Source organism: Poecilia mexicana, unplaced genomic scaffold (genome assembly GCF_051168715.1).
Source record: "Poecilia mexicana isolate PSO_F unplaced genomic scaffold, ASM5116871v1 scaffold_13, whole genome shotgun sequence".
NCBI classification, from domain to species: Eukaryota; Metazoa; Chordata; class Actinopteri; order Cyprinodontiformes; family Poeciliidae; genus Poecilia; species Poecilia mexicana.
Genome location: NW_028263382.1, coordinates 14,356,644 through 14,370,063, shown reverse-complemented (window position 1 = coordinate 14,370,063; position 13,420 = coordinate 14,356,644). Strand labels below are relative to the sequence as shown.

The window sequence follows — 13,420 nt, the reverse complement described above, 5'->3', positions numbered from 1 at the left end:
TTTGTTGTGACACCACTGTTCAAAAACACGCCATTTATATGCATATAAACCCCTCGTGGAAGCTGCTCTGGAACTCTGAATGGTTGCAACAACATCTAAAGGAAGGCCTCTAGCTAACAAGCTGGACCTCTCAGCAGGTAGGCATGCAGCATCCATAATTCTGGATGTAGATGAAATACTTCCCCCCCTGCCTGGGAGAGGAGATCCCGGCGGGTGGGGAGTTTCCAAGGTTCTGCTACCAGCAAGCTGATTATTTCTGCATACCATGACTTTGCTGGCCAGCGAGGGGCCACCAGAATCAAGGATAGGCCCCATCTGCGTACTCTGTCCAGTACTGGCAAAATCATTTCCACTGGGGGAAATGCATACAGAAGCACATTGGGCCATGAGTGAGCCAGGGCATCCACTCCCAGTGGAGCACTGTGATCTGTTATGGAAAAGAATAGGGGACAGTGGGTGTTGGCTTTGGTGGCAAAGAGATCCACTGAAGCTTTGCCGAACCGCTGCCAAATCTGCACCACCACGGATGGATGCAGTCTCCACTCCCTCACCAGTGGGCCTCCCCTGGACAGCAGATCTGCTCCCAAATTCAGGTGCCCAGGAACATGAGTTGCTCTGACAGATAGAAAATGAACGCTGCACCACTGCAATAGTTTGTGAGACAATTTCAGCAAGGGAAGTGAATGAGTGCCCCCTTGTCTGTTTATGTAGGACACCACAGTGGTGTTGTCTGTCCTTATCAGAACATGCTGGTTCATCAGAACCCTGAAAAAATGTCTCAGAGCCAGCAGGACCGCCCGCAGCTCCAGGTAGTTTATGTGGAGCTTTGATTGGGTTAATGTCCAGACCCCTCTCACCGCTACTCCATCGCATATTGCCCCCCACCCCTTCAGAGAGGCATCCGTGGACAATACTTTGCGAAAGGAGACCCTGCCGATTGGAGACCCACGGTACAGCAGTCTGGGCTCCCTCCACGGGCGAAGGGCTGACATGCAAGCAGCAGTTATCGTCAACCTTCTGTGCAGGTGCCGTGACGTGCACAGCCGGTGAGAGCGTGTCCAGCGCTGCATCTGACGCATTTTTAACAGTCCGAGCGGCACCACTGCGATCATGGACGCCATCATTCCCATCAGCTGTAAGACAGTCCGGAAGCGCAGTTTGCACCCCAACTGAAACTGAGCGAGGCACCGATGAAAGGCGGTCACACGGTGCTCTGAGAGACAAGCTCGAGCTGACAGGGAGCATATTTCCAGCCCCAGGAATGAGAACTGTTGACTCGGGTTCAGTGAACTTTTCTGAAAGTTTACCGAAAAACCCAGGGCTTGAATGTGGGACAGCACCTGCGGCAGCTGTTCTGCCGCTTGCTCTCTGGAACTGGCTATTAAAGCCCAGTCGTCCAGATAAGCTAGAATGCGAATTCCCTTTTCTCTGAGAGGGGCTAGCGCCGCCTCCACAATTTTCGTAAATGTGCGAGGGGCGAGCGACAGACCGAAGGGTAAGACCAGGTACTCGTACGCTATTCCCTCGAAAGCAAACCTCAGAAAACGCCTGTGTTCTGGGTGTATTGCTACGTGAAAGTAAGCATCCGTCAGATCGATTGTTGCAAACCAATCGCCTGGGCTGACAGCGTTCAAAAGCTGTCTCAGCGTCAGCATTTTGAATTTGTACTTGCGAAGGTGCTTGTTTAACACTCTTAAATCCAGGATGGGACGTAGCCCACCCCCCTTCTTCGGAACAACAAAATAGCGGCTGTACCAACCTCTGTTTGCTTCCGAAGTGGGAACCACACGCACTGCTCCTTTTGTTAACAACGTGTTTATTTCGTCTCTCAGAACTTTCGCTGCTTCGGACCCTACAGTTGTGTTTATAACTGATTGGAACCGGGGGGGTCTTATCCGGAACTGCAACCGGTAACCCGTAGCAACGGTCCTTTCTAACCATGGGGAAAGTGTGCATGCACGCCACAGAGGTACGTGTGCAGCCAGACAGCTGACCTGACGCACTGTTGGCAAGGGGGTGCTGCCCTCTGCTGGAACGGAGAGGAGCAGCTCCGTTTGACTGTTGTGCACGTTGTGGCACACAATGTTTTGATTTTGATATTTTGGCAAGGGAATTGCACTCTTTATTGAAACATGTGGAACAGTTACATAAACATTCCGAACATTTTCTCTCGTTCTTTGAGAAACATTTAACCCACTTAAACCTGGGGCTGAAAGTGCAAACAGTGTGTGCTTTGGGTTGTTGTGCTTGGGAGACTGTGTTAGGAAAACGCAGCGCCTCTTGGGGCTGGGACCCTGAACAGAACAAACAAGATGCCTTTTGCGCATAAACGAATGAGCAGCAATCAGGTCTCCCTGCTTCTGGTGCCTCTCTTTTGTCACGCCGTCTCACGTCGTTAGGATGACTGAGGCTTTTTCTTTCGAGACGTCAAATCTCGTTGAAAACCCAGAGGAGGGCCTTTGCTCCAAGCCGACTGGCGGGGAGTGTGCTTTTTTGACGGCTGTGAAATTGTAGCGTTGAGAGCTGCAGGTGGTGCTGCTCTCTTTGGTGGCGCCGGTGCCGTCACCGGCTTGCGTGCGCTCATATTGGGCCTGGACCTAGCGTCACGTCTGGGAATGATGCAACGAAGAGCTTCAGTTTGCTTTTTCTTAAGCTCGAACTTAGCTTGGATTGCATCAAGGGATTGTCCAAAAAGCCCATCCGTAGACACTGGCTCGTCCAAGTATATGGCCCTGTCCCTATCGGGGACGTCAGACAGCGTTAGCCATAGGTGTCTCTGAGCAACCACTGTGGAAGCCATCCCTCTCCCCAGTGAGAGCGCCGCACAGCGGGATGTGCGAAGAATATAATCCGCAGTGACTCTGATCTCTTTTAAGAGGGGGGTCAGATGGCTATCAGGAGGCATCTGAGCTCCTAGCTCGGACAAGCACATAGCTTGATAAGTCTGAAGCATGGTGGCCGAGCTCAGGGCGCGAGCAGTGGTTGCTTGAGCGCGATAGGTCTTCTCCAACTGGGATGCGGAAAACCTGCATTGTTTTGAGGGTAGGGTGGCAGCGCCGCCCACACCCTGGTTGTATGATGGCGCCAGGTAAGCTGCCAAGGACGCCTCCATTGCTGGTAAATTAACCAGACCGGCTTTGTCGGCACCCTCCAGGTCCACGTACTGCCCGTAGCCAGGTACTGTAACCCGCGTGGACAACGGTTTGCTCCAGGACGACGTTAGCTCCGAGACAAAATCTGGGAACATGGGCAGGCGGTTCTTAACCGCAGCCGGCTCCGTCGGAAGGTAGAATCCAGTGAACCGGGACACCTTCTGAGCAGGAGGAGGGGTTGGCCACTCGACGTCTAACTTATTAGCTGCACGCCGGCAAAGGGAAAGGAACGATGTGTCGTCCTGACCCACAGGAGAGGCGGCGGCAGCAGACGGACACTGGCCCGCTGAAAAGTCTTCGTCCTCGTCTTCCGAAAGACTGAGACCGATGTCTAGCACATCATCATCACCCTGAGCCTAGAGATGATAGTGAGATTGCGCTGCGTCCTGCACCGTTTCGGCTAAACCGTCCACATACTCCATACGGTCTGCCCAGCTGGAAGCGGGGACTGCCCAGCTGGAAGTGGAAGCTTCGGCCCCTCCGGCCTCGTCAGATTCGGACGAAACCGGATTCATAGATTCGGAGAGCACGGGGTCTTGTTGTGACACGGTAGCCTCTCCCAGCACTTTCTGCACAAACTTGACCCGCCGTTCAAGCGTGGAGCGCCGAAGCTGGCTACAAAAAGCACAAGCGTCCGGGTCTGACAACGCTCTTCTGGCATGGACAATTCCAAGGCAGACGGGGCATGCTTCGTGCTGGTCCTTTTCGTGAAGCGAGAAGCCGCACTCCTGAGGACAGGGGCGAACGGAAGACTTCTGCTTCGCCATTTTTTGCTTCGTGCTCATCCCGAACCACGAAACCAAGGTAAATAAAAATGGACAAATGAGAAAATACAACTAGCGCTCAGCGGGCAGACACGCTAACCAGCAGGCAGCAGTAGCTAACACCAACAGGAGCAGTTAAGCTAGTTTTGGGAAAAAGAAAAACAAGAGCGATGCTAGCTAGCAGCAGCTAGAAAGCACGGGTTGGAAAATCGGTGTTCTCAGCGAGGTGAAGAGCGTAAGAACTGAATAATGACTGTGATGGGGGTGTATTTATATGCAGGCGGGGCCTGCCACCCGTCATCACACGTCATTTGCCTAAAGGCGTGATTAAAGGTGTCTTCAGTTAGGCCACGCGGGGGCGTGATATCCCATACTCTTGTGTTGTACCGAGTGAATCGACTGAAAGGGAACTTGGTTCGCTTACCACCGAACTGCTCTGAAAGTTTCCCAGAACCTTCAACAGCTGAAATGTTTCAAAACACAACAACTGAATTATTTTTTTCTACACCTTCCAAGTCCTGTATTCTGTCCTTACTCCTAGATCCCAGCTGGACTGGTAAGCTACGCACGCACGCACGCACACACACACACACACACACACACACACACACATACAAACACACATTTCCTCCTGATAAAAAAAACATGCCTTAAATCCAAACAACAAACATAAGTATTAAGGAATAACAAAGTTATTCCGTCAAATGCCAAGCCTCCAGGCATGTGCTTTGTTTTTATAACTGTAAAAAAAATAACATTGACGTCACAGTATTGAGCCTTCAAAGTTAGCATAATCCGCACGCAAGTAATTAACAGCAAAATCTCTCTTTAGTTTAAGCTCTAATATTTTACTGTGCTTTTGTTGGAGTTTAGATTGCATGTGATTCAAAAACATTTAATTCTAGTTTATCAGACTAACATTTTCATTGCTGCCGATTAGCCTCTGGATTTCTCTCTCATTTTCTGTGAGTTGTTAATTGCTGGTAATTGCATGTTTTTTGTTTTTGAAAGTGCTGAATAAATTAAGTTTGACTGAATGATTGAAACTAAAGCACAACAGGATCTAAAGAGTAAACAAAAACGGAACGTCAGCTCGAGTCAATTATTCGCAGGCACTCGAGGTTTAATGCTGTACTCAGACATTTGGACAATTTTCATTAGCATAAAATCAGGTAGACCCATCAAAGTAATTTAGTGTGTTCACTGTGCGATTGAAACTCATTACAAACATTGAGCTGCATTTCTGGCTCTGGCATTAACACGTTCAAATTTAACAAACGGGACATTTTCCATCGTGACGAGCCACCCTGGTGGTGTGTAAATCTCAGCGGGAGGTCGACTGTACTGAGCTCTGTGGGCTTTCCGTAATAAAGTGTGCTTTCTTTATCTGCATACAAGCTGCAGAGGCTGATCCCACAGAACAGAACGATAACTGCTGCACTGTGCACACACAGAGCAGTAGCTTTCTCTCCAATTATCATGTGTTTTATGACTGGCTGTTAAGAAGCTCCACTGAGTGGGAGCATATTTCTCTGAGCTCAAGGGCATGTTGTTGGTGTTTACAGAGTGGAGAGGAACCCACCAGCATGCCGAAGACTAACTTTGTAACTATGACGCTGAGGTAAAAAAGAAAAGGAGAGAACGGAGGATTGCTAATGACAGGAAGTTGAGATTAATGTTGTCACATTGACAGGTGGTTAGAAAAAGGGAGAAACTGTCTTGGGATGAGCAGCAGGAGGAGCGAGTAGAGAAGAGGGGGGGAAACATGTGAGGGAAAGGAGACGGAAAGAAAAATGAAAATGAGAAAGTGGGCAAGAGAGCATTCTGACCTCTGGCTGTCAAAGTTAGTGGGTGTTTCTCCAGTACTCCCCTGGGAGCCTGCTCCACCAGAGCATTAATTAGCCATTAACTTAAACACAGCCTAGCAGAGACGACTGCTGTGACTGTACACCGGCTGTGAGGTGTGCAAATGTGCGCGCGAGCAGGATAAATCACTGTAGGAATTATTTAAGCTTGCCGATCTGAGGGATATTTTAATGGAAAGCAACACGCACAAACAGTCATGCATTTCACTAAAGTACATCTGTGCTCAAACATTTTAAATGCAACAAAATGAGAAGAAACTGGTCAGAAAAGCTCATGTGAAACAGTTTGGGCAGCCATCATACACATTTCAACAACTCACGGTTCCGCTGTTGGAGCATATGATCAAAGATAAAATCAACAGCAGCTTTAATGTTAATGTTTTAATACCTAAAATATTGCAGTAATGAGTGACTAAGCTGCAAATAAGGGTGTAAAACAACCTTCTGGCAAAAGCCTAAGTAAATATTTATTCACCAGCTTGAGTTTTAATTGATTGGCATGAGCCTGGGCAGTAAGAGCTTCTAGTAGTTGGTCTAACAACAGAAAAGTTGGAGGTTGCCTGTTCCTCCTGTGGGCCTCCTTTTGGAGTTTGTTTTTTGTAGCACTGCTCCAGTGACTACAAGCATTGTTTTTTACATTAAACAAGGATTCTAAATCAGCTTTAAATGTATGTTTTTTTTAAAGTTATTAAGGTTACCAAAATATGACATAAATAACACACACCTTTCAGCCGAGTACTTGAATGAAGCGGCCAATCAACAGACCCCAAAATGTAAAGGTGATGCTTATTTTTAACAGAGCAAATAAACTATGTTGGTAGCCAAACGGGACAGTAAACACTTTGAATTTGTTCCCCTTGATGAAATCAAAAGACACTATACATAACATGCAACTCTCAACTGAACAAAGGATATGCTAAATATCTAACTTTTTTTTTTTTGCTTAGAAAATGTGGCAACTAATTGTATTCTGTTTTTATTTATGTTTTACACGATTTCTCAACTTCAGTTGGGGTTTCATCTCTCCAAACCTGGCTGTCTGGACTGTAAGCAGACAGCCAGAGAAGAGATCTTTAGAGTTGGAAGAAAGTTTTAGTCTCCAATCAGAAGAAATTATTTTACGTAGACAGTCTTTAAGACTTCCAATGTTACTGCCATGACCAGGAGTTCCCACTGGAGATGTTTTTATGATCAGGAAGCTTTTTCTCGACTACTTACACTTTTCTACCACCCTGCATGTTTTTATGATCTAGAATCTATGTTTGCACAAAATTTTAGTTCCCACAGTGCCATTTGGGAAAATTCGCGTCAACCATGCCTACATTGATTTTTGAAGTAATCAACCAGGACGGTGGGACTAATCAGAGGAGAGTCCTTTTTTTTTTTTTTTCTTCCTTTCAATCTTTTAGTTCTGATTTGTTGGGTCTGGCACAAACGTGATTGGATGACAAATAGTCGGTTTGAGTCCTAATGTCATTTTCAATCATTTTCCTGCTCTCCTTTCTGTCGCTTCCAGTTTATTTTCAAGCTCAACTGGTCACAATCTAGCTGCAAAAATATAAATGTCTGTGCATTTTCCCCGAGTTTAAAGGTTTTGCTGACCAGTGTATTCTGAAGGTGAAATGGCTCTGTTCTTATTTTGCTAAGGTTGTATCAATATGTTTTTTGTTGTTTTGTTTTTTTTACTTTTTGATGATATATTAGGAACATATGTATACAGTTGAAATATGGTAAGTAGAGATATGAGTTAAAGTCCTTTGTAACTATTGTCTGTGGTGATCTGGATCGAGTCGGAGCGAGAGCGAGTTGTGGCCACTAGCGACACGGTTCAGTCATCTAATGAGAACACATCCCTGAGAAACAGTTAGCAGCGTGTCCAACTGGGTGGAGATCACACTCAGAATTCACTTAAGCACAGTCTGAGTGTGATTCCGGGACCTCAACGCTGAGGTGGAGAAGAGGTTAGAAAGGAGGAGTGCTTTTCTTAGCTCCTTGTTATTGCATCCTTGACCCATGAGGAGCAGCGGGGAATGAGTGGATCAGTGAAGACGACTTGAATTTACATGAAGTTAGAGGAGCTGTGAGAGGAAAGTCATTTACATACGGCTGCAAATAAGTAGGGGCAAATTTCCATGAACCTCGTGCATTGTTGTGTAGATCATTTATCAGCAGCGCAGCGGTTTCTCTGTTTTTATCTATCAAGTTTTGACACAGAATTACATTTTTTCTGGGCATGACAAAACGGCTAGCTGGGATTAACAAAACGCTACAAGAACTGACTTCTTTAAATGCAATACTGCAAATCCAATATTGTGCAGTCAAGAAGGGTCTACAGGTGCTGGTCATAAAATTAGAATATTGTGATAAAGTTCATTATTTTCCATAATGTCATGATAAAAATTAAATTGTCATATATTTTAGATTCATTGCACACCAACTGAAATATTTCAGGTCTTTTATTGTTTTAATTTTGATGATTTTGGCAAACAGCTCATGAAAACCCAAAATCCCTGTCTCAAAAAATTAGAATATTATGAAAAGGTTCTCTGAACGAGCAATAAAAATAATCATCTGAATCAACAAAGTAACTCTAAACACCTGAAAAAGATTCCTGAGGCCTTTAAAAACTCCCAGCCTGGTTCATTACTCAAAACCGCAATCATGGGTCAGACTGCTGACCTGACTGCTGTCCAGAAGGCCATCACTGACATCCTCAAGCAAGAGGGTGAGAAACGGAAAGAAATTTCTGAACAAATCGGCTGTTTGCAGAGTGTTATATCAAGGCACCTCAGTGGGAAGTCAGTAGGAAGGAAAAAGTGTGGCAGAAAACGCTGCACAACGAGAAGAGGTGACCGGACCCTGAGGAAGATTGTGGAGAAGGGCCGATTCCAGACCTTGGGGGAAGCAGTGGACTGAGTCTGGAGTAGAAACATCCAGAGCCACCGTGCACAGGCGTGTGCAGGAAATGGGCTACAGGTGCCGCATTCCCCAGGTCAAAGGTCAAGCCACTTTTGAACCAGAAACAGCGGCAGAAGCGCCTGACCTGGGCTACAGAGAAGCAGCACTTTGGACCACTGTTGTTCAGTGGTCCAAAGTACTTTTTTCGGATGAAAGCAAACTTTGCATGTCATTCGGAAATCAAAGTGCCAGACTCTGGAGGAAGACTGGGGAGAAGGAAATGCCAAAATGCCAGAAGTCCAGTGTCAAGTACCCACAGTCAGTGATGGTCTGGGTGCCATGTCAGCTGCTGGTGTTGGTCCACTGGGTTTTATCAAGGGCAGGATCAATGCAGCAGCTATCAGAAGATTTTGGAGCACTTCATGCTTCCATCTGCTGAAAAGTTTTATGGAGATGAAAATTTAATTTGGTCTGGAATCGGCCCTTCTCCACAATCTTCCTCAGGGTCCGGTCACCTCTTCTCGTTGTGCAGCGTTTTCTGCCACACTTTTTCCTTCCTACTGACTTCCCACTGAGGTGCCTTGATATAACACTCTGCAAACAGCCGATTCGTTCAGAAATTTCTTTCTGTTTCTCACCCTCTTGCTTGAGGATGTCAGTGATGGCCTTCTGGACAGCAGTCAGGTCAGCAGTCTGACCCATGACTGCGGTTTTGAGTAATGAACCAGGCTGGGAGTTTTTAAAGGCCTCAGGAATCTTTTTCAGGTGTTTAGAGTTACTTTGTTGATTCAGATGATTATTTTTATTGCTCGTTCAGAGAACCTTTTCATAATATTCTAATTTTTTGAGACAGGGATTTTGGGTTTTCATGAGCTGTTTGCCAAAATCATCAAAATTAAAACAATAAAAGACCTGAAATATTTCAGTTGGTGTGCAATGAATCTAAAATATATGACAATTTAATTTTTATCATGACATTATGGAAAATAATGAACTTTATCACAATATTCTAATTTTATGACCAGCACCTGTAAACAAAAACAGCCTTATCCTCTCTAATCTCTTCTTGTACGTCTCATTTTTCTTTTGTCCTACTTTTTTTTCCCCACGTTTTTTTTTATTTTTTATGAGAACTATAATAACAGAAGGCGCGCTCCTCTTTCTTTCCAATTCTGCATTGTCCAAGTGTTCAAAGCCAGATTACAATCAGACTTTTGTCATCAGTTAATCATCCTTATGGTGGAGGAAGACACAGAGAGAAAGAGGACGAGAGCAAATGATCTCTGATGGCGGCAACGACGCAGCTAACGATTTCCATCTAATTGCTTCTCCTCGGCTTCTAGAGAGTGGCGAGGGTTGAGGAGAAGAGGATAAGAGGGCCACAGACAGTGAGAAAAAGAGAGGGTGCCAATAATGACAAGCCATTCAGCCTCTAACACTCACCTCTGATAATAATGGTTTAGTCAGGGCTATTTGCCCGTATGATCCTCCGCCTCCTCTTCATCTCTATCCTTACCCTCCTGTCCTTTGCCAATATTTTCCTCCTCAGTTCAAATTGACTTCCCCCCCCCCACTTTTAACATGTGATATATGACCACCACCACAAGGTGTTCCAGCTGTTCCTTTCAATTGTGCTCTAATAATATTCCTGAGTTTGCACAGCGATTTGTGTTTAAGTTATGAAACTTTATCTCCAGCTTGCTATTTCGTGATATTGGCAAGGTTTGCCTACTGCAAGTTTCACTGGGTTAAATGCAAGACTTTATAGGGGCTTTCAGGACCATTACGATTACAATTTAAGACCTGTGTAATAATAAAAAAATAAATAAATAATGCCTATAATTATTTAATGACATCAGCAATAACAATAACATTTTACGACCTAAATTGGGGTTATTCAGCTCTGGAAAATTAACAAGTTCTTTTACTTCTAGGTTACCCAGCTACTACGTCTTTCTGCAGCTCATGATTGGTCAGCACAAACTACTATAAATCCACATTTTAATGCCATATATATGATCAAGAAATTGGTAGTGAATATTGAAATAAAAAATGTTTCCAATTATAATTTATTTTAAGCCAGTTTCAGAAAATGGATTTTTAAACAGATAAATTTCGATCCATAAGCTTTATTACTCATCAGGGCGTTGATTGTTTAAGTACAACAACCGACTTCCCATCAGAACTGCAACACATGGAGCCAAAATTGCACTTGGTTATTATCTGTCAAAGAAGTCGAGACTTTAAATTGTAAACGTAAAGGGAAATGTTTCTGTAATTTAGTGAGAGTCACCATATTTTGCAATCGGATTACAAGGTTGGACCATTTGTAAACAGTCCAATATCAAAATCAAAATTTTACACAAACTAAATTTGTGGTTGAAATTGTGAGTTCAGATTTATGAAACATTTGAACCAAACTATGAACTATGCTAAAGAAACACAATGATTCGGTGTGGCCACTTACAGCTAATAACTTCTCCAATGACTATTCAAAAGACATAATAGAACAAAAACTAAACCTAAGGTTAATCAGGTCTACAAAATGTATGAAACTACATTACAGGAGCGAATACAGAAATAAAACTGCTACTGTTCAACTGTTGTCCAATCTGAAGCAAAAGGCTTGGTCTGTAAGAAGAGAGGGTCTCTGATCTCCAGTGCTGAAAACCTTCTGACAAGGCTTCACGCTACAAACAACAGGAGTTTGGGCTGATTTTCACACTCTATCCTGGCTACCTTTCATTTATTCGCCAGAAATAAAAGACGCTTATTTGAAGCTTCGCGTTTCTCTGAACTCTGCTGCTTTCAGAGCTCAGCAGGAATTATCTTTATTTTAATGACTTCAGCAAACTATGTTAATAAAAGTCTTGGACTGCAACTGCTTCTGTATTCATTTCTTTGGCTTTCTATGCTTTCAATCTGTTTTCACAAAAGAAATAATTGAAGTTTGAACTTTTAAAAGCTACATATAATCTTACTTATTATGAAATGCTTTGAAATGAACATCAACAATACCACACAGATTTCCTTGACTTTCTGCTGTATCTTTTTGTTTTAAAGATTACTTTAAGGGCCATCTTTAAAGGAACAGTTTAGTTGTTTCAAAGCTTGGTTGTGTTTGGGATTCAAAGGATTTGTCAGCTAACTCACAACAAAATGATTCTTTGATGCAAAATCTTTGTTTCATACATTAAATAACTGACACATTTTTCCCAAACTGTTACTGTGTTTCAAAAATACACTTACTGTCATTGAACATTCTCGCAAGGTCCACACAAAGAAATGTTTCTTTGCTTCTAAAAGTCTTAAAATGTCTTGTTTTGAACTGGTATATGTCTACTAACCTGGACCAAGAACCAGGACATGAGCACAGCGATCCAGGGGTTGCCACTGCGGGACGTCTTCTTAGCTAGACACAGCACCTTACCTGTAGGAATAAGTGACATATTTAAGAGGTTATAAGAAAGTTCTCAGAGGGGAAAAAAAAACATCCATTGACAAACTTCAAATGTTCATAAGAAGCCACATTAGTGGAATACAAGTGAACTTTCTGCCAAGTTAGAGTATTTTAATACTAAAAACTTCACATTGCTTATCCAACAACAATGAAGCCAAACAGATAAAGTACGTATTAAGTGCACCCCAAAAATTATTCAAATTTCAAGGGGAGATTTTCAGTTTTCTGAATGTCGTCAGATGTAAGACATTCAATGCTACATGTCTGTAGTGGGGAGGTGTAATAATATTAGCGGTTCAACAAGATACAAAAGGGGAAAAAAACTACCACCAGCTAAATGAAACTCACCATAATTCTCAGATGTGTTCATCAGTTTGGGGAAAATTTAATCTTAACCAAAGCAGGGTTAGATTATTAATAAAAGTCCCAAAATGACCATAAACTACTTCTTACATGAAGGTCTGTATTTGAAGAAATGAGGGCCACTTTGAGGAACTTAAGGTTTTGTCACTCTGTCAGGTAACGGCAGGAAGCTGTTGCTACTGTTCACAATAACCACTTAGAAAAATATTGTCTGTTGAGCTGCGACGTTGAGATGGATTGGCCAGAATTCATCATTATCAACATGCAAGCCTAGATAACGTCTTGAATCAGTGGTACAGACTGGTGGTGTCTAATGGTGTGGAACATTGAACTGTCTCAAAGTAATTTTGTTTAATTTGTTAATTGTACTCATATCTTTTACACATACACACCAATCAAACTAACTGGATGTGTGGAACAGGATGTTTGCATGATGAATGTGCAACCAAAGAACCTGCAGTAACCGGGTGATGTATATCAGCCTGAAACTCTGGGGAAAGTTTTGGATACCAGACCTGCGGATTGCTGTAATGTTTCAGAAGCATTAAGGCACTTCTGATGGTGAAACAAGGTCAAACACCTGCGCTAGCAAGCTGTACCTAATAAAGTGGCCTGGCAATTTTTATGTACAAGATCACCAGTGTACATCAGTATTTAGATTAGGAGTGGCAAGCTTTAATAACCCTGACATTTAAACATATTTCTGTAATTAACTCCACGTCTGGTCTAAAAACAGAGAGCTGGAGTAGGCGGCAGAGATGGTGAGAGAGATAAACTGAGCCGATGAGTCACTTTATTTAATAACTCACGGCCACTTGGTTTCCTGGAAGACAGCGCTCCCACATACTTGTCATACCTCAGACAACTTTCTCTTACGGCCGTCACATTCTGACTTAAGAGGTGACTGACTGACCCACG

The 13,420-nt window shown here is 43.6% G+C and overlaps 1 protein-coding gene across 1 annotated transcript in view; it reads right to left on the bottom strand.

Annotated features, from left to right (window-relative positions):
• The window catches only part of LOC106914383 (solute carrier family 12 member 9), a 69,655-nt gene that overhangs the window by 26,658 nt on the left and 29,577 nt on the right, over positions 1–13,420 (bottom strand). The window contains exon 8 of the mRNA XM_088011714.1: positions 12,027–12,109. Coding sequence (XP_087867840.1) covers positions 12,027–12,109 — 83 coding nt within the window. The remainder of the gene's footprint in view (positions 1–12,026; positions 12,110–13,420) is intronic.